This window comes from Corapipo altera, unplaced genomic scaffold (genome assembly GCF_003945725.1).
Source record: "Corapipo altera isolate COAL_440 unplaced genomic scaffold, ASM394572v1 47, whole genome shotgun sequence".
Classification (NCBI taxonomy): domain Eukaryota; kingdom Metazoa; phylum Chordata; class Aves; order Passeriformes; family Pipridae; genus Corapipo; species Corapipo altera.
Window position 1 is genome coordinate 8,689,515 of NW_020884897.1, and position 21,096 is coordinate 8,710,610.

At 41.5% G+C, this 21,096-nt stretch overlaps 1 protein-coding gene across 5 annotated transcripts in view; it reads right to left on the bottom strand.

Annotated features, from left to right (window-relative positions):
- Positions 1 to 447: 447 nt before the first annotated feature.
- DPP6 (dipeptidyl peptidase like 6) overlaps positions 448 to 21,096 on the bottom strand; it is a 542,987-nt gene continuing 522,338 nt past the window's right edge. For all 5 annotated transcript variants that reach the window (XM_027648436.1, XM_027648437.1, XM_027648434.1 and 2 more), the window contains exons 17-26: positions 16,494 to 16,541; positions 13,226 to 13,324; positions 10,873 to 10,942; positions 8,718 to 8,912; positions 7,676 to 7,730; positions 6,653 to 6,758; positions 5,798 to 5,856; positions 4,232 to 4,304; positions 4,059 to 4,132; positions 448 to 2,688 (exon numbers count right to left, since the gene is read on the bottom strand). In XM_027648436.1, the coding sequence (XP_027504237.1) occupies positions 2,542 to 2,688; positions 4,059 to 4,132; positions 4,232 to 4,304; positions 5,798 to 5,856; positions 6,653 to 6,758; positions 7,676 to 7,730; positions 8,718 to 8,912; positions 10,873 to 10,942; positions 13,226 to 13,324; positions 16,494 to 16,541 (926 nt within the window). In that variant the 3' untranslated portion in view covers positions 448 to 2,541. The remainder of the gene's footprint in view (positions 2,689 to 4,058; positions 4,133 to 4,231; positions 4,305 to 5,797; positions 5,857 to 6,652; positions 6,759 to 7,675; positions 7,731 to 8,717; positions 8,913 to 10,872; positions 10,943 to 13,225; positions 13,325 to 16,493; positions 16,542 to 21,096) is intronic.

Here is a 21,096-nt window from a genome sequence, read left to right on the forward strand (position 1 = left end):
CAGGTTCTCTGGACATGTTCCAGTGCCTCAGTCCCCTCACACTGAAGAATTCCTTCCTAACATCTAATCTAAATCTCTCCTCTTTCAGTTTAAACGCATTGTGGTAGTGTCCTATCACTCTCTGTCCATGTAAAAAGTCACTTTCTCTCTTTTTTATAAGCCCCCTTTAGGCACTGGAAGGTGCTCAACAGTCTCCTCAGAGCCTTCTCTTCTCCAGGTGGAACAACCCCAACTCCCTCTGCCTGTCTTCATAGGAGAGGTGCTCCAGTCCTCTGAGCATCTTTGTGGACAACATCTAAATAGCAACATGTATTTATTTATAAAGATTTCTTTTCATGTTTCTGATCTTCACCCTGAAGTTCGGGCTCAGTTCAACTAGGAATAGCACTTTCAGCCACCTGATGCTTACTTAAGAACTTAACACAAAATAACAGCAGTAGCAACCAGGGTGGTAAAATAATGTTTTATTCCATGAATGAACAAACACTACCATGCCACATCCTAAAGTTCTTTCTACAAAAGATTGTGGACAGAGCAGATTTTTACATTTCTCAGTTCAAGTTCATTTCAGGCTTTTGAGCCTGTTCAGAGTAGCAAAATCTGGACACGCAGCATTCTTATTGTCTATTTGGCATTTTTGCCAGATAAAGCAGATTTTATACTGTAGTTCTTGTTCACACAATGTCGATGCACTGTAAAGTAAAGAAGATAATCTGAACCAAACTAGGTCATTTCTGTGGTTTATCAATACATTTTTTTCATGATGGTCAAAGTACAACCAACATTCAAAGCTTAAAATAAAGATAAGAAAAAAGACACACTAAAGAACACAATGGAAACATCATCATTGCTGTCAGGATGTGAGTTTACCCACAGTACTATGTAAAAAGTAGAAACCGGCATTGACATTCAAGCTGTTAAAACAAGGAAAGAAAACTACATTAATTGTAATATTTCCAAGCTAGTACTTCTATAGAGTCCTGATCAGCAAAGAAGTGTTACCGCATGCATGCCGAACACAAGACTAATATTGGATTGGGGATCTGACGAAGAGCTGACTTACATTCCTTTATATACAACAAAATGAAATATACAGTATTAATACTGGCTGTACATTTGGTCAGAATATTTTACAAGGAGCGACAATAGTCAAAATTCTTATGACGTGGGACGTGGACGAAGGTTGGATTTCTTTCTGAGAGTTGAATGTTTTCACAAGAAGTTTTAAAAGTTGCTTTGTACTGCTAGAACGAAAAGTTATATCTTCTAAAGCAAAAATCCTTCTTTTTTTTCTTTTATGCTTGTCAAAACTAATGTGAACAGAAGAGATAATTAAATGCATTTGGAAATATGCTAATCATTGACCTGGAACAAAACTAAGCCACAGACAGCATATGCAATAAGTCTCTGCACATTGGTTCTGTTTAAATGGCTTTATAAGATGATCTGTGCAGTATCTGGTACAAATTCCTGCTACCACAGCCTCAATTAGCTGTTCCCCAACAGGTTGCCAACCAGTTGTTCCAATAATAAAAGAAGAAACAGAATAATCATGACTGTCACATATTTTTCTACATTACCATAAAAAATATCTCAATGTTAAGCTGATTTAGCTTATTTATGTGCATATTTTTCAAGGCTGCCAAAGAAAATACTCAATCTTGCTGGCAAAAGCTATTCTGGGAACATGAGAGTGAGTTTTTCTTTGCTTTGTTCTAATGGATTTTTTAACATCTGGGTACCTCAACTCCTATTGCCTCATTAGACCCCTGAGGTCTAAAGTGAGTTGGTTAATTCAGTGTATGTTTTTTCCCCATCCAGAACAAGCTGAGAAGCTAATAAGGTAAGCATGAGACCCAATGAAAACAGAAGTAAGAGCAACACAGAATTAATGAAATAATTACAGGAAGGTAAAGATCGGTGTAACTATAGTGATACTTCGTGCAATTGAATTTGTATGTCCTGTAGCAATGACAAACCTCCTGAAGATGGAGAAGAGCAGGCAAGTGTGTATGAATCAGTATCCTTTAAAATAATTGTGCTATAATCTTTTTCATGTATTAGGTTAGATTTTTTTTTTCTGACATAGTGTGATGCTAACTATAGTAACCTTAATATGGATGACGGATTTCACTGCTACTGCTTGACTGCTTGAATGCAAAGAGACATTAAATCTTCCAGTCCTCAAAGCGGTTTCTTGGGGTGCTCCTTCAAGTTCAGTGTCTCACCACTTTCACTCGAGAAGTCATTTGGTGGCAAACAAAAAAAAAAAAGGAAGAAAAAAGGAGGAAAAAAACCAACAACCAAAGGAAAAGAAGATGTTGGTTGTGATGGATTCATTTCAGACAGCAGTTTCTGCTGAGTTCACCATGCTTAATGTTCTTCCATTTAGGAAGGAGTTGCTGTCAAGTAAAGCAGATGAGCTGCTTTCAGTTTTTTTTTAAATACATGCTAACAACGTAACATCTCTTTCTTCAGGAAAATGATCCAGTTGCATATTGTCAGAGAGATCTGCCTTGTGCTTGGCATGGACAAACAGGGTTAATCTTCATCCTCCTCCTCTTTCAGTGGAGTTAGTGGGAGTTTGTCCTGAACTTGGAAACACGCCACAAAGAAGTTGACAATGGAGTTGTATAAATGCTGCTCCGATGCTGCATTGCTGAAGTAATGGCTTTCATCAGGGTAAATCTGCAAAAACAGGCAAACACACCCCTTAAGGAGCTTGAAGTTTGAGCACTGACCACCCACACCTGCAGCTCAACCTGACCTGCAAACCCACTGCATCACCCCAGAACCGTGGGCCTTCCCATGGATGCAAGAGCAGACTTGCACATTCCTTCACAAGGAACTTTTTTGGGGGGAGAGTTTTCCATTTAATTCCATTCTGAACAAGTTCAGCCTAAGAAGAACCAGAGCAGACTTACAAACAACAGTGCTTGCTCCTTGTGAAAACAGAAAAATCCCCCCAGTTTTGCAGAGATATAGCATTAGGTTTGACTGAATAAAATGAGTGCTTAAAACAGAAGTAATTGAGTTAAAAAATTAAATAAAGTTTGCTGGAGGAGTAATTAAATAGAAAAAAATCAGGAAGCTAGAAATTAAATAGTTTAAACTATTGAAGGGGGAAAAAGAAGTCCCTTAGGGCTGGATGCTTGCAGGCAGGACTGAGGTGTCTCTCTGCTGCTCTGGGTACTTTAGTCCAAGACACAGGTCCCTCAGGCCTCCAATTCAGACTTAACTAACTTTTTACATGTGTCAAGCTCATTGGTGCCTTCAAGACCCACTGTACTAATTCTTCTGCATTGGAAAATGGGCTGGAGCACCTCACTCCTTGTAGTGCTGACCAAATCCATTCCCAGCTCTTTGCTTAGACACTCCATCCCACCTGCCTGGAGCGTGATGGAGTGAGCACACCCACCACACGAAGCTCTGCAGGAATGCAGCCAGAGGGAGCTGGTATTCAGCAAATCAAGCATTATTAGGACTTGGGCATTGCAGCACAACCACCTGTACCCATGGGCTGGGGCGAGGTCCTGGTGTGGACTGAGTCTGAGTGAGTTGCACTCTCCTGGCTGTGGTTTGGGATGTCACAGAGAGGTTGGGACCACCCCCATGGCTGGTGTGGGGTTCATTCTGGAAGCTTTGATAGCTTGGACATAGCCCATTCAGCAAAACAGGGATATAATTTGGTGGAAGGTGGGGCTTTCTAGACCACAGTATGTAATTCACAGTGGGGTGTCACATTTAAGTGACATTTCTCTTCTTAACTTTTCATGTTGATTTAATTTAGATTCCTGTTTCCCCTGTAATTCATCCTGAATTTGTTCTGTTGTTCCAAAAGAAACTGAACAGGCATAAATTCCTTAGAGACTTGTCTCTCACAACCTAATTTACTGTAATTTAATAATTAATAAACCAAAATAGTGGTATCACATAAAAACAGGAAAGGATAAGCACAGGGACATGTTATATGCTGGTGCTACTTCTATTGCCAGGCTGAATTTTCAAGTGGCTTTTCAAAACTATTCAAATATGAAAAAAAGAAACACATACTGTACCTGCAAGCTGTAATTAGCCTTTGCCCTAATTAGGTGTGTGATAAGATCTGTAGTATGCTGAAAATGGATTTTTTCTGTAAAAACAGATTGCAATCATTAAAGAGGTAAATTTAATTAAGAAAAATCAAAGCTATCACAAACATATAATGAGCTCAAAGGATGGGCTAACTTACCATCAGCGGTAGCATGAATGATCAAAAATGTCTGTTCCTTCAGTAATGAGACTCTGTGTGATAATTTGTTGATCTGTGAAGGTAAAGGTTGCAATAAGATTAAAAAACTTGCCAGAAATTAGCAATTTACATGGAGGCGATAGAAGCACTTAATTCTATTTAACACTTTTTCTCAATGATAATAAGCAGACACTAGCACAGCATATTCTCCTGGCTGCTGGTATCAATCTAGAGGTGAAATAGACCCCACCCTCTGCTTCCAGGCTCAGTGTCAGCAGCAGGAAGGACTCAGAGACCCTTGACTGTTCTGATAATATTCACTAAAACCTGAACTGCAGAACACATGGAAAACAGCAAAGTGGATTTTAGGTGAAACCACTGATGAAAAGCATGCCCAGGTGCCAAATCCCAAGAACTCTTCAGGAAGCTGGAGTGACTTTGGTGAGGTTTGAAAGCCAACCTGAATTAGCTTTAACAACTCTGGAGAGGATCCAATACGAAATTCAAGTGTCCACTGCTGAGAATGGCTTTGCCCCCAGCTGTCTTACAGATGCACAGGGGAAAATAAACACAAATCTGAGTGACTGCAAATGGTACAGGGTAGGAGAAATGAAGAACTTCACTCAGTTAAGGACCCTGCCACGCTCTGCAGAGAGCTCAGGAGACAACTAGAACTACCACTGTTTGCTTAGGCCAACTCTTCAATGCACAAAGAGTACATGACAACTCAAAGCCCTCATTTCTGGAATATTTTATCTTGCTTTCATCTGTAATGACCTTCCTTCAAATTTCTAAGAGGAAAATAAGAGTTTGTACTGATCTAGAAATTATGAGTGCAAAATTTGAGAGTCAATGAACTCAGAGTTTAGATAACCAGGATAAAGATTACCCTGTGAGTACACAGGGTGATACCTGCCTTCTCTGTGAGAACACGGTGCCAAACCTTTGCTGCCTTCTGTCTTATGGCTGAAGACATGGCTTAGAAGCTGAACAAAGTTTTCTCTATAAAATATTCTGTTTGTGTGACTATTCCTCATTAGGTTTTTCCTCTGAGTAATTGCAGCACAGTATGTAACTGATCCCATCACACATACTAAACAATGTCTTGTCCCATGTCTCCTTTCCCATGTCCTGCTCAATTCTGACACAGAGTTCTGCCTGAAATATCACATACTTTAAGTCAAGAGAAGCTGAGCTTCACTTGAGTTGGAGTCAAAAAGTATATCTCAGAGAGAATCAAAGTGGCAAGACCAGTGGCAGGAACTTTCAAGGAGGTTGTGACACTGTGTCCTCTTGGGCACAGCTGAGCCACTCTTTCAATCTCTAGAACTGGTATAACTGTATTTATCCAATTTAGAGAGGCAGACATGAGGGCTAATCAATAAAACCTTTATCCATTATTACTATTAAGACAAGAAAAGCAGCAAGCAGGCCGAAAGAAACCTTCAGAGCTTTACTAGTGAGTGTTTTGCATATCTTTGCTCCCTCCCCAAAAGAGAACACATGGAGGACGAGCTAAAACCCAGTTCACATTTTATCAGGAAAATGCAGTGTCCATGCAGTTACCTCATATGCTCTGTTATCAATCCCGTGCAAGCCCAAGTATCTTTCAGAAAAGGCTGAAGCTTGAAAAGAAAAAAATGCAAACATCACTTTCAGTCATAAGTGAGTACACTGGTGCTTCTGAGTCAAATACTGCAAATGCTAAAAAAGGCCTTATTTTCTAACATCGCCTTAATTATAGAGGACACATTTCTAAAAGTTTTTGAAAATACACTTAAGGATATGTGTGATACTACAGTCTGTCATTATCACCATGTACTTCTGGTTTCTAAATCAGTCACAGAAGAGCCTTTTTTTTCTTCCTTAATGCAACCGAGATAGAAGAGAAGAACACTATCATTTTCTGTCCCTTTCTCCTTTTTCAAGGCCTTCTCCATCAACAGCAAGTCCCCATTGCTCTCAGGGATAACTGTGCAGCTCCAGAAGGGTGGCTGAACACCAGACTTCCATGGCAGTCCCCTGTGCAAAGTGCAAAGGGAACAACTGGTGTCCCTGAGAGAAAGGACCACCATGTGCAGCAGTACTGTTGTCAGAGACAGAATGGGTGTGGCAGACTGGACCACAGGTTGCATGGATAGATAGTTCAGGCAAGAAAGAAGCACATTCAAGGCAGTGGTTGTGGTTAGTGGCAGAGGCTGGAGAGGTTTTAAGGCAGTTCTCCTTTATTTAAAAAGAGTAATAATACTCTGACCACCATGGCTGGTCCCACCGGTGTCAACAAATTTGCTCGACTGGGGGGAAAAGTGTTTATGGCTACTCCTAAGAAGACACAGGATATAAAACAGGAAGGATCTTGGAGAATAAAGGTGATAACTGGGAAAGGATAGGGAAGAAATATCATTTGTGGTCATATTTTACCATATAGTTTGAAGTCTGTCACTGGGGAAAGAGCAGCTCCACAGGCAAACACCTGGTTCTCTTCACCGGCTGGAAGCATGTAAGTGCTCAGGTAGCCGCCGTAATCCTGGAACAGAAAGGGGACAGGGGTGTCAGTGGTCCTGCTGTGAGGCACTGCTGCTTTTGGGTACAGAAACAGGGCAGCTTAGACCTTGCAGCAAACACCTGACCATTACAGAGCCTTTAACACCTCGCACTGAAAGAAAACAAAACAAGCGTTATCTCCCTGTCTTTGGCACAATTGGCTGAAGATGAACTCTACACTTGTTGCACTTTCCTGAAGGTAGGATGGCTGTGTGCCCAGGAGCTGGCCTTTCTCATCCCATTTTATGGTTTTAGCTCTAACAAGGTATGTTACCTTTCCAAAACACTACCCCAGTCTTTTGCTATTTAAAATGAACATCGCAATTTCAGTGTCTGCTGTCAGCCTGTTAACAATTCCCTGCAGAGATGCTGCTGTACGTGCAGCTCTCTTCGCCCACTCCAAGCCTGTATCACCCACAATAAAAAATTTCTGCTCCCAGTCCCCTTCTCATCTCAAACTATGTGTATTTTATAACTGCTGTTTTCCGGCCAGACACACACTGTGGTGCAAATTAGCCTCCACAGTGTTGTTGTACACTTGTGAACACGATAAACCCACATTCCCACAGGCCTGAAGAGACAAGATGAAAATGAAATGAAAGTTTTCAATTGGAAAAAATAATTAATTATCTGACAAGGTTTTTCTGAGCAATAGTCACTTTTTGCACTTGGAAGTTAATTTAAAAAAAGCAATTGACAAACATATTGATAAAATGAAAACTTCCATCTTTAACATCTCTGAGCAAGATGCAGTCTATCTCAAAAATAAATATTAATAAAAAAGTCACCACTGACATAAATATCGACTTATTGACACCATCAATAAGTCAGGATTTAGCTCAGCTGCTTAGCCACATCAGCCAACTTGAAGAGCACAGAAGAACAACGAGAAAACATTACCTTCCCAAACACACCGACTCGCGTTTTATCAATGAAATGCTCCTTCAGCATTGTCCTAATATATGAGAGAGGAGAAACAATGGGTTAAAAATATTTTTCCCTCAGATATAGCAAACACAGTGTAATTTTAATCAGCCTTAAATTAGGGTGGCCACAGAAAAATTCATAGAATGGTTTGGGTTGGAAGGGACTTTAAAGATAATCTCATTTCATCACCCCTGCCAAGGGCAGGGACATCTCTCACTAGACCAGGATGCTCAAAACCCCGCCCAACCTGGCCTTGAACGCTTCCAGGGATGGGACATCCACAGCTTCTCTGGGAAATCTGTTCCAGGGTCTCGCACTCTCACAGTAAAGAATTTCTTCCTAATATCAAATCTAAACCTGCCTTTTTTCAGTTTAAAGCTCTTAACCCTTGATGTAGACAATCTAAATTGTGTCATACAAGCTGCTTTCACATGAGTCTGTTTGATTTAATCTTGCAACCTCATGTGTTGGATTTGACCATGCAATGGCAACAAATAATCTGTAGTACCTTTGGAAGTCATAATAAGATATTGCAAAGCTATTGCAATACTCTGATAGTGGTTTTAACGTGATTATGTGCAGAATAAATCTAACAATATGACAGCATTTGATATTCAGGATTTTGCACTGGTTTTTCTCTTTAAAAAGTTTAAGGATTTAAAGATGGGTTTTTCTAACCGCCAGGCAAGCAAAAGATTAATGTAGGAATAGATATTCAAGCCTACTTGCTTGTAGCTGTATGACTGCACAGAGCTAAAAATAAGCAGGCTTTGAACATGTGATACAGATAACTGTGCTCTAATTTAGCTCTGTTTAAGGCTTGTTTTTTTCCTTCTGCACTGGCTGGCATGAGCTCCGTCTCACATGCCATCACTTGGTCACAGCTGTATGTACAGTGTCCTTCCCTCCCATCTCCTTGCTCTATCCCACACACCATTAAAACAACCAGGACTAATGACAGTACTGGGTTAATTATCATTAGTGAAAGAATTTCTTCAATAAGGATGTCACTGACCGGACAGCATCCAACTGATCCTTCTCTTCCAAAAAGCCCAGCCTCCTCTTGACCTCGTGCAGCAGCTTAGTGCCCTGGAAGCCACTCCCGCGGCCGTCGAACTTCAGCACGATGGCGTTGTGAGAACTGACCATGACACTTTCCCATGTCACCTCAAACCTCTCCGTTACGATCTGGCTCCCAGGTGTCCCATCTCTGACACAGAAACAGGCATCAAGTAAAGGCAGAGGCACAAAGCAGGGGCCAAACGCCCTCCTTGGGACTGTGATCTTGCTGTGGGATGGGGACCCACAACTCTGTTGTGCTGGGTAAGGCTGGACAGGTGTCTAGAAGGGGAGACCACTCTCTGCAAGGATGACGTGCACAAGACTGATTGTGTGGGATAGGTTTTGAGGCTGGGTGGAAGCTGCAGGTTGGTTTCTGCCCCTCTCTGTGCACACTAGCTATGGTTGTGAGCTTTGAACCACCCTAGCAAGCACATCCCTAACTGGACAGGATTCCTCCCATGAGCAACCAGGGCAGTGGCAAAGGTATCATTTGAGTTTTCCTTTTTTTATACCTCCTCTAATCTACATCTATTTTCTGTGTTCCCCAAAGCTGCTGTTTTTATTCTGTTGGAGGGGTTTCTGTGAGGAGCTTGACTTTGGAGTCCACAGGCATTACTAAAATACGTTGGATGAAGCTTGAAGACATCAGGCATCTTTTCCTTTACTGGCAAGCGCTGGGGTTTCATTACTGCCCCATTCACCCAGCCTTGCCCTTCCCTCTGCCATGGGGTTCTGGAGAGCAGCAGTAGATGGAGCTGTCAGTCACTTCTGTCATCAAGGCTTCACACGAGTACAGAGGGAAAGGATGTTTTTAAAGTGATAAAAACTGGCTTAATCATGCCCAGTTTGGCCTAAAATTGGTGGGAAAGGGTGGGAATGACTCCCTCTTCACCCTTCTGCTTAGGGTCTGATCCTGTCAGACAAGGGAACTGTCTCCAGAAACACAGACCCCACTTCAGCCAGACAAATTGGAAAAAACAAGAGACGGTGATGTTGACTTCAAGCAATAATTTAGGACTGGGATTACTGTAGAGCCACTGTCATTTTTATCCACTTTTTGTCGTTTTTGGGGTTCTTAGAGACATCAGGCAACTCACTGCAGGATTTTAATGCGCATGTGACTCCAGTCATCTGCATTTTTTCAAGCGAGACCCAGACCTATCCAGCTCCAGAGGGAGCCTAATCAAGTGCCGTTAGCTTGATGAGTACCAATCTTCCTCAAGCACTTCCATAATGAAGTACATTTTCTCTGCAGTAATTCTGTGATGTAACGACACGCTTATTGCAGTGTTTTTGTCCTTCATGGAGGGATGTGTAGGACGGTATTCAGGTTTTTGCCAGGCATTCATCATTCCTGCACAAGGCTTCTCTCTCTCGTGGGATGTTCCCTGGCAGGCAAGTGATGCAGTGGGATGCAGCAGGGCCAAACAGGTTCTTCCAAAGTCAGTGAATTCCCTTCCCTATTTTCTTTCCAAATTGCCATAAAAAAACCTCAGTAATGTGTATTATTATTACTAAATGTTGCATAAGAAATATCCATCTGCTTTGCCTGCCAAGAGGAAAACCTACCTACCTAATATAAATGCTAACATCGTGCAGATCTTCAAAGGTTTCCAACTCTCTCTGTACTGTCACTTCAGGGAACACCAGCACTTACAAGGGAAGGATTTCTGCATGAGTGCATCTAAAACTTAAGTTCTAGTAAGGCTGACTGAATTTCACTCTAAAACTACCTGTTATGCAGGTTGAGTGCCCTAAGGACTGGGACAGAAAGTCAAAATCCATCTTTTATTCCTCCTCCTCCTGTTTCTGCCCCTCAAATTATTGAATTGCAAGCGTACATGGAACAGCTTCATAAAATCCCACAGTTTACTCTGCAGGATTTCACTAGGGTGCCTTCCTGGTAGCTGAAAACCTTGGCTCAAACATAGGAGAGAAGGGACGTACATCCAGACTCTTCTAGCTGTGAAGTGAGAAGGGAAAGGGACCAACGTGCTGGACTCTGACATGCCCTGTACAAAACATATCTTAGAAGTTTCTGATCATGGCCAAGGTCTCCAGAATGCCTTAATAATGTGAACAAAAAGAAAGGACAAGAGAGAACTTACACAACCAGAAGCAAGGGGTAGTGCGCGGTATCCGAAAAGATTGCAGGCTTTAGGATCTGCATTGGCAATTCTAAGCAAAAAAAGAACAAATAACAACATATCTTCCATGAGGGAATGTTAACATAACTCTAATAGATGTTTCTCGTGTTTTGGCCAAATATGAGTAGAAACGAAATGGTATTTTATGAGGCAGTGGCAAATAACACCTTAGAAACACAGATGTCGCCAAAGAAAGGACCCATATTGTGATAGCTGAGGTGACAAGAAATGTAAATTGGGAGTGTTCAGTCATGCATCACTTTTACAGCATTCAATTAACATCTGTCAATAGCTATAATTTTCTTTTTTTGGCAGCTGAATGTGTGACGCAGACAGAAATCAATATTCCAGGGCAGCAGAGAAGGGGGAAAATTGGCAATGAAAATGGTAATTTAAAACCCAATTAAGTATGGTGGCTGGGGGAGAGAAATATAATTATTTTGCTACAATGGTGTGAAGACAGAGGGAGAAACAAGTATTGTAATCCTAGCTTCCTAAGGGCTGAATTTTGCTGCCAAACAGGAGGCAAAGGTGCTAAAGCCCACATTGTTATACTGGTGCAGAACCAACGTAAGGGTGGGATGTGACCACCAAAGCTTCTTTTAACTGAATGGTATTTCTATGGTTTTGAATCAATAGGCAAAACTGACACCACACAAACACTCAGCCCATTTATTTTTAAAATGTTAACTACAATCTAGATTAGCAAAGGGCCAGCAATTAAATCAGTATTAGGAGCATTTTCTGTAGATTAATACACAGATTAGCAGCGTGGTTTAAGTGGTTTGCTTTGCAGTTGTCGCCTGACACTCTGCCTAATTAGTTATTCCATCTGAATGCTAATAGCTGCAAATTGGATCAATGGCCCAGGGACAGCAAAAAGGCCAACGTTTGACTTTAAATATTACTAAGTGCTACGTGCAGTGTTCTCAAGGCTGTTCAGCCCAAAGCTTTGAAAACACAGGGAGGGCATGGCAAACAGCCACATGGCTGTGGCCAGTTTGTATTTATTACACACACACATGTGTATTTTTTGTTAAATGAGCAGAATTGCAATGATACTTGCAGTTAAGAAATTTGGCATCCAGCTGAGTTATCCCTAATAAACTGCAAGTGTCACACAAGCTGGTTCATGGGGGGACAGGCAGGATCTCAATGACAGGCTTTCCCCCCATCTTCTCCTGGCCATAAAACCTGGGAGTGAACGTCTGTCCCTGTTATTCTATGCAGTGGTTTATGTTCCTAATGCCTGTGTGGCAAGCAGAACATTTTAGGGCCATTATTTTTCAAATGGCAACCATCTCTCAGGCTTTGCTTCACATTTTATAACATCTGGTAATGGTTGAAATCAATAGCCTGTCCCCAGCACACCTCATTGCTTCCATTTCACTGCCTGAGAGTTATGCTCCTTCCTAGCATGGGAAACCAGATGGGCCACACCTTGAACCCAGGGTCTCTGGGGCTTATTTGGAGTTGCCAGCATACACAGAAACTGGGATTTTGGGGGCCATTGCGCAGCTCTGAGTATGTGGATTTTCCCCATATAGGTAAGTTATAAGCTTACAGCCAGAGGAGATGCTTTTTATGTTGTTTCAGGTACAACTACAGAGACAGGCAGAAGATGATTACATTTTGGCTGTTTGCCACCAGGCTTTTTTCTCTCTCTTTGGCACATAGATGCATTGGAGATGATTATACAAGTAGTAGAAATAACACACCAGCTGCAGATAGAAACAGCTCCAAATTTCTACTTTCTTTATTCCAGGTGAAATATCTTTTGTCTTTTCCTATATAGCTGGTTTTTTTTCTCAACCCTATCAAATCATATGGCTTTCTTAAAGAATCTTGAATGACTGCAATGGGCAGTCACTGGAGAGTCATCTTCATTCATTGCAGTTCAGACTGTGCACTGAAAGGCAGCCACAGCTGTAGCCAGCAAGTGGGACACACAGTGTCCCACTCCAAACTGATTTCAGATAACACACTGCACAGCTACGGCAAATGTGCCCCCAACAATAGGGGTACCCCGTTGTGTAATTTCCCAGAGTGGCTTTTTCTCTACAAAGGAGTTTCAAAAGGAAAAAAAAACGCCCAACCCTATTATTTTGCCTTTCTTCAGCTGAATTTTCATCAAATTCTGCCTCTGTAATAACCTCCTGATGTAGCACATCCTAAGAGAGTGCTTTGCAAACTGTGTGAGTTTATTGAGAGTCAAAGTCATTTTAACTCCTGCCAGTCTACCCAAGATGACTGTATCATTTCACAGCTATAGCAGTGAAAGAGAAAAATAAGTGAGAAGAAAGGTGCTACTTACTGTAATCATCTATCTTGATTTCCGTGTATTCTACCTTAGGCATTTGCCTGTCATTTACAGCCTGCTGCACATTTTCATTTACCTCCAGCTCAAAAATTTCTGAAAGAAGAAGGTCAAGAGCATAAAAACTTTTGGCATTGTTTGTGAAAATGCATTTTGACATTTTATAGCCACCTTAATATATATAACACAAGTTTCCTTGTGAAAGGATTTCCTTCTAGTCCTCACAGATGTCTAATTCAGTTAAGTCTTTGAAGTTCTGCATTGGCAAACTGTGAAATAGTGACATTCGCCTGATTTGCAGGAGATGGGAATTGTTGGTACACTACTAAGGGTCAGACATCCACCTGACATGAAAACCTAGATGTCAAATGAAGAGGTCCTGAAGTCTGTGCCCAAGTTACACATAATAAATGGGGAAATTGAGGACACTATGGAGGACTTTAGGACAAGGTTGTGCTGCTACACAACATAAAATCCATGGGAAGGAAAGCCACGGGGAGAAGAGAGTGGACAAAACTCATACAAACCTGCAACACCAGGGTTTGGAACAGCCTTGGTTTTTGGAAGGTTTCAAGAATTGTTCATTTTGTGTGTCTTACCCAAGGAGTCTCTGGGTCTGAAATAGAGGATTCCTTCCTCCTTCCCAGGATTTAACCTTTATTCCCATAACCTGGCCACGTGATCTACCCACTGAGCCTCTTCTAGAAAAAGTGGCCACCTCCAGCATCAGAAAGAGCAAGTTCTTCCCACATGGTAAGGAAAGGGCCCAACACTTCAAGTTTTATGTCCTAGTGGTGGGAAATGTCTCCTGGTGATGGAGAAGCTCCTGAGCCCCACAGTGGAGGGATTTAAGGGCTGGGATGATCCCACTGTGATGGCAAGGAATCCTGTTCTGGGGAGCCTGTTGTAGTGCTCATCCCCATGGCATCAGTCTGGGTGTGACCAGGGGGATCCAGGGCATTATCTCTGCCACATGAACCCAAGGAAGGTTTGACATTTTGCACCACATTATGTATTTCATTGATTGTAACTTCCCTTTAGAGACACATTCATAAATAGATTTGTAACCCCAGCTCCTCAAGTAACACTTCTGGTACCTGATTATCACGCTCTCACTGCCCATCTCTGCTGAACAGGCAGGCATGGTACAAAAACTTGCCCTTCCCCGTTAATAAATTTCAGAGATCTTTCAACAATAATATATTGGTTCAATGATTATTCACCCTGCTTCTGAAAAGCCCAGTTCTTCTCTATTGAAACCACAGCCCCCACAAAAGTGGCAAAGCAACAGCCTATTACGTTTGGTTAAATATTAAGATTCTCATTTAATTATGGCATACACAAGTAGCTTTATCAGCAGAAAGGGGCCTGCCACGTAGGGGAATTTAGTCAAGCCGTTTTATTTGTTCATATAATTGCATTCACAGAAAGCCAGGAAGACTGTGGAGGATATAAAAAAGATTGGCATATCTCCTAAAGGACTCCCCTTTTTGCTTTAGGACCACAGGGAGCTTGAGTCTGTGGAGTACAAATGGTCATTGCTTAATTAAATGTAAGCACGCTATAATATTCAGTGCAACTCACTATTATCAGATTATTGCAGAATATAGAGGCAAAGTCCCTTTATAGAGTAATGGGCTCATATTAAATAAGTAAATTCAGTAACATGCAATTGTCAGTTGCCCTTTATTCAAAAGCAAAAGAATGAGGGGGATGGGGGGGAAGGAACCAGGGGAAATGGTAATCATATGCAGAAAATCATGAATTTCAGTAGGGGATGTAGGTTGAGATCTTTGTGTTATAAATGCTACCCATATATTTCTGTCAAAGTAAAACTAGTCCTGGCGTGTTTTATGTTACTTTTTCAAGCCCTTCATTTGCTATTTCTTCATTTGTTTTATAGCATCTGTATTGTATAAAACTATAAAGAGGCTATAACACAGCTCATGAGAGCACTGTACATGCTGGTATAGCCAGTCTGCCAATGGTAAAATTAAGGTGTTGTGTTTAAGGGGGAGGAAAAAAGAAGAGACTTTGGAGCTGCAGGTCAGAGCTCAGAAACCCTCCTGGCTGAAGAACCTTGTGGGCATCACCCGGGCTGCTCTGGGGTTATGCTGTGCAGAGAGTCTTTCCTGTGATTTACTTCAGGGGGAAATGAAACAGCCCAGCATTTCACAGGAAACCTTTAGTTTGAGAGTAAAATTCCCTGCTTTGCTCTGTTCGTTTGCAGAGACAAGGGTAGTAAGTCGCTGTAAATCCAGTTCAGTGAAACTGATATTTGATAAAGTGGTATTGACAAAGCAGACAGAATAAAGGTGTTGCTTATTATTTGGGTCACAGACATGCCTGAAATCCTTAACTGTAGGTTAACACTGGGCTAAACTCTGTGTTAAAATGAAAGATAAAGTCTCCCATCAAAAGGGTTGAAGCAGATAAATCTTGGTTTCACATGAGACTCAGTCCCACACCCTGCCATGAACTCTCCTGAGACTCATGAAAGAGAGAAAGGGGCATTTGTTGTAAGATACCTGTATAGAGGGGACAGAGAAACGCTGCCTGTCTGAGGGTCCCTGCCATCCTGACTTGGGGTGAAAAATGGATCTTCCTCGATATTTTGCATTGCTACAGGTGTGAAGGAGGAACCCCAGAGACTCCATCGCTTTCTGGACTCTGCGTTGCCAGTCTGGTAATGGCTATGGACAGTACCAAATATTTTGAGGGAAGAAATCTGTTTTTGGAATAATTCCACCTTCACACTGATGTAGATGCAAATTAATAGCATTAAAAAGTGCTTTACCAAACAATAAGTGCTACAATATCCACGGATAGATCAGGAAACCAGGCAGAGGCACCCCCTGTGGGGTTCACACCTCTGTATTATCTCTGATAATTCATATCAGAGTGATCTTATTAAAAATAGAGATTAAGCTAAATATTTCTTATTATCTTATTTCTTATATATGCAACATAAAACAACCTCTGTGGAAGACTAACAAAAAGACACAGAGAGATTGGAACTGTGCATTTTTTTTTGAGAAAGCTGATAACCAATATCATGCCCAAACCACTGTGTTTGTAGCCCAAACAGAAAGCTGTTGTGATGGCAGCACAACAGCTCTTCAAGTCCCTCTGCCTTGCAGAAAACTTGCATTTAGGCACAGCCTGGGCTCCCCAGCACTTTAAGTTTACCAAAGAGCAGCCAAATCTCACTGTCCTGCCTGGCTACTTTTCTCTGAGGAATTGCAAAGCTCAAGCCCATTCTTACTCTGTGCATCTGTTGTGTTGTGAACAGTCACCATCGGGACACGGGGACCTTGAAAAGAAGAAGAAAAGAACTTGGTTAAATTTCTGTCAAAGCACATACAGACACACGTGAACCTGGTTTCGAATTCCGTGGAGCTGAAGACTCTTGAGATTCGCTTTTCATGCAAGAGTAATCTAAAAAGCAAATCACCCTTGTATTAGAAAGAGTCTATGACTAAATGACAGTACTGTAGACTCAGAGACATGTGAGGTTTCAAAGCCCTTTCCCAACAGACCACTAAATGCATCTTTCCCTAATTTGTAAACATTATAATTAGCACAAACACAATTAAATCACTTGCCTTTAAAATTATTCTAATGACACCCAAACATCACAGCACAAAGCACTTACATTTTGTATGCTATGGGTAACTGTTGCTGTTTTGCAAATTATTTTTTTCTTAATGAATTAAACACCAGTTTGGCTCTCACACTAAAAAAGCCTCATATTCTGTCTTAAAATGTAGCATTTGGGTATTGAAATCAGTCAGTGTTATACAAAGAGGATTATCATTGCTATGCAGTGCACATGAGTGTGCCACACAATTCACTGCCACAGGATGCTGCAACACTCAGTCTTTATCACAGGATGCTGTAGGATGCTTTAGTCCTTAGCACAGTGATCTGGATTCATCTCCTTGTTCAGAAAGTCACCAAGTGGCTGATTGATAGAAAAATGGGATGGTAGATGAGATGAGGTTCATATTACAGTTGTCAGCTTCTTTCCCTCTGTTTTCCAGTTGGCATCTGGTGACTGCTCTTGGAGACAGGACACTGGGTCAAGATGGGCTGACCCAGGACAGCCACTCCCCATGTTACTACCATGCCTGTATGTAGATTTTTCCATGAGCTTGACAGTATTGCTTGGGAAGGTGGAAGAAGCACTGTAGTGGTGAAACGGTGAATTCTTCACCTCAGAGACAGTGGTTATCTCACTTTTCTTCCCTTTCTCCACAGTGTGATGCAATACAACAGCAGCAAGGGTGAGCAGCTGGGGAAATCTGTCTGCCCACCAAAGATCCCAACAGCAGGGCCAGCAGGCTCCCACACCGTGTGCGTGAAGATCATAGAACCATAGACCCAGAGAATCATTTAGGTTGGAAAACACCTCTAAGATGATTGAGTCTAACCCTTAACCCAGTATTGCCAAGCCCACCACTAAACCATGTTCCCAAGTGCCACATGTACATGTCTTTTAAATAGCTCCAGGGATGGTCACTGCATCACTTCCCTGGGCAGCCTGTTCAATGCTTGACAACCCTTTTGGAGAAGACATTTTCCTAATATTCAATCCAAACCTCCTCTGTGAAACTTGAGGCCAGTTCCTCTAGTCCTATTGCCTGTTGCTTGGGAGGCAAAACTGGTCTCCACCTGGCTACAACCTCCTTTCAGGTAGTTGCAGACAGTGATAAGGTCCCCCCGAGTCTCCTTTCTCCAGGATGAATAATCACAATTCCCTCAGCCACTCCTCATCAGATTTGTGCTCCAAACCCTTCTCCAGCTCCATTGCCTTTCTCTGGAAACTGTCCAGCACTTCAATGTCTTTCTTGTAGTGAGGGGGCCCAAAACTGAACATTGAATATCAAGAACCCAAATGTTTCTTAAGCTTCAAAAGTAAGACAGCTTAAAGAGAGCATTATTCACTGAGATTCCAGCCCCTTTAAGATGTCTTCTCAAGACATCATGAAGGTGAGTCCTTCAACCTACAAGCAATGGGTTGTATGCTGTGGGATAGCCAATTGTGCACCAGCAATTTCTGTAGGGCTGGCTGACAAAAAGCCCCTGAAATGCTGTGACTGACAGTGTGCACACAAATGGCAACAAAAGCATGGTGTGTGAGCCATCCATACCAGTTTGGTAGGTGAAATAAGTTCTTGAGAGCAAGAAAGACTTTAAAGCACTATATTTGTGTCCCCATGCTGTCAAGAACCTACACCCCATTGCACACAATCAACAGTGTTTCACCTAGACCTTGCCTATACAGAGAAAAGGCAGGAAAGGATTTTATTTATAATTAAGATGACTGATATGGCAGACTGACTTTTATTTCCATATAATTGAGAATTTTCTCCTCTAACAATCCAATTCCTTTGTTTGCATCATTTTTTTTAGAATGCAGCAAGGTGAATATAATGCACAGAGGAAAACAGGTTTACTCACCAGGATTTAGCTGAATTTACCTTTCTCCTACTGATATACATTGATATGCTGACCATATTTATTTATAAATCTGCCCTGCTTTCCCCCTGCAGTCCCAGAAGCCAGACTGCTGGAAAAGCAACAAACCTAATAAACATGGGCATGATAAAATCATCACTGAAAATAAAAGGCATCCTCCCAAATGACTTCAACTGGAGTTAGAGCAGTCCTTTAATTAACACAAAAACGCTTAACAAAAAGAAAGGGATAAAGACAGAAATACAATGCACATAATCCTTTTATTTTCTAATTTATTTTTATTTTTGTGTTGGCATTAAAAAAGCTACGAGAAACTAATAAATAAAGAAAAATGCCAGTATGTAGTTTAGAAAATTCCATGTACTATCTATTGTGTTTCCTTAGTCTCTCACTACTCAGTACTACTATTACTATTATTATTACTACTACTACTACTACTACTACTACTGTCATCTCCCCAAATCAATGTTATAAAGTGAGGTCCCACATAAAGATATTCAGTTTGAGGTAACATCAAATTAAAAAACATTTTAAAAAGTGAATCAACATCCTTGAAAAAGCAGACTTCTTAGTTGCCTAATTTTGTTTTTCAAGAAATGAGGAAAAATGGTAAAGGCAGAAATCTACACAGTAGAATCATCAGGTTTGAGAGAACGATTACTCTTACTATTACACATTCTCAGTGATGACACTCCAGAATGCATTTCACTTGAGAGCAGGTTGAATCAAGGAGAAAAAAAATCACTTTTTTAGAAATGACATAAATTGCTTATTTCAACGCCAATTTTTAAAGCAAAACAACCTGGTTACATGCTAGACTGTGTCTTTTAATACAGACACATCAAAAGTCTTTCAACACTCATAAGCTGAGCATCTAATGCCTGACAGGGACAGAAAGAAATTCTTGAAATTAGCAGTGTATATTCATTAACTGCCTGCCCTGCTTTATTTCTAAACCTACAACGGTGTGACAGTCTCATTACACATGCCATCTGGTAAATGCCATCCACTGTCATGTGTGGATCTGAGAGGGAAACCTAATTTGTTCAATGAACTTCTAGGAGCTGACAGAAGCAGAGCGAGGACATCCTCTGCTCCGTGTCTCCTTCCTCCAGAGCCCATCCAAATGGGCTTTGATGGGGACTCTTGAGCCCTGGCACATTCTGCTGCTTCTGTTCTGTGATCAGCACTGATGAGTGCCCGTGTCTACCCACCCCTCCTGGAAACTCTGTGAGTGCTCTGCTTCTTGCTCCAGAGAGCACGAGAGCATCAGGAGCAGGCTGGAGTCAAGCACTTGCTTGTGCTCCTTGAAGGATAAAACACAAAGTGCTCCACTCTCAGTAAGCAAAGCAGATACTGAGCTGCTTTGCCCTTATTTGCAAAGGTGAAAGAGACCCAGCACATACCCCATAACCTGGGTGACTGTTCCCAAAATCACAGGCAGGCCACCTTCTGTGTGACATGGTGAAGGTGATGCTGTGGGATTTCTTACTGCAGCCCCGGCTGCAGAGGGGTGAGTACAAGCAGGGTTATGATGCTCTCCAAGGTGTGGGACCCGGCACTGCTGCTCCCTGCCACCTCCTCCCAAATTTTTAGGGTACTGTGTGGCACCATACAGGCTTTGTACCCTGGTTATCCCTCTCTGCATCCCTCTGTTGGGAGTGGGATGGGCTGCAGTGGAATGCCATCAGCTGGAACTGCTTCACCTGGCTTGCAGGCTCCACTCCCCTTTCCTCTCTCCAGCATTGCACCAGCCAAATCCAGTAACCTGACAGAAGTTTTAATGTTGCTGCTTTAGTTAGAACTTAAGGGAAAGGACCAAAACTAATGACAGAACTTCTGTGTGTAGACACACTCTATACATCCTGAATAGATGCATGGTTAATAATGCTGCATAAAACTGTAGTTACAGGAATGAGATTTTCAATTATTACAGCTCAAAGTCTGGTTTTATCACAAGGTCTTTGACTTTAAAACCATTACTGTCATTATCCATGCAAGAAGTAAATTGAGCCATATCACTACAATGACAAGAGGCAAATTTATCACTGAGGAAGTACTACCCATTGTGATCTAAAGAGCACAGAAACTCAGTGGCTCAGTAATTTGACGATAAAAAACATTGGCCATGGTTTGCCATCAATTTTTAAGCAGCTTTCGTTATTATTTCCAAGAGGCTTCTGCTTAAAAGCTATCAGAAAGAAGCAACTCTAGATATTTAGGTGGTAAGGTATAGATTTCCAGAATAAAAATGGAAAATCATTATACAACTTCGAAGAAAATATTTACCAGACATTTATTTTGCAATACTTTTTGTATTCAATAGTAGTCCTGATGTTTTCATGATCTAAAGAGCACAGGGAATTGTATCAGTTACTATAACTTTA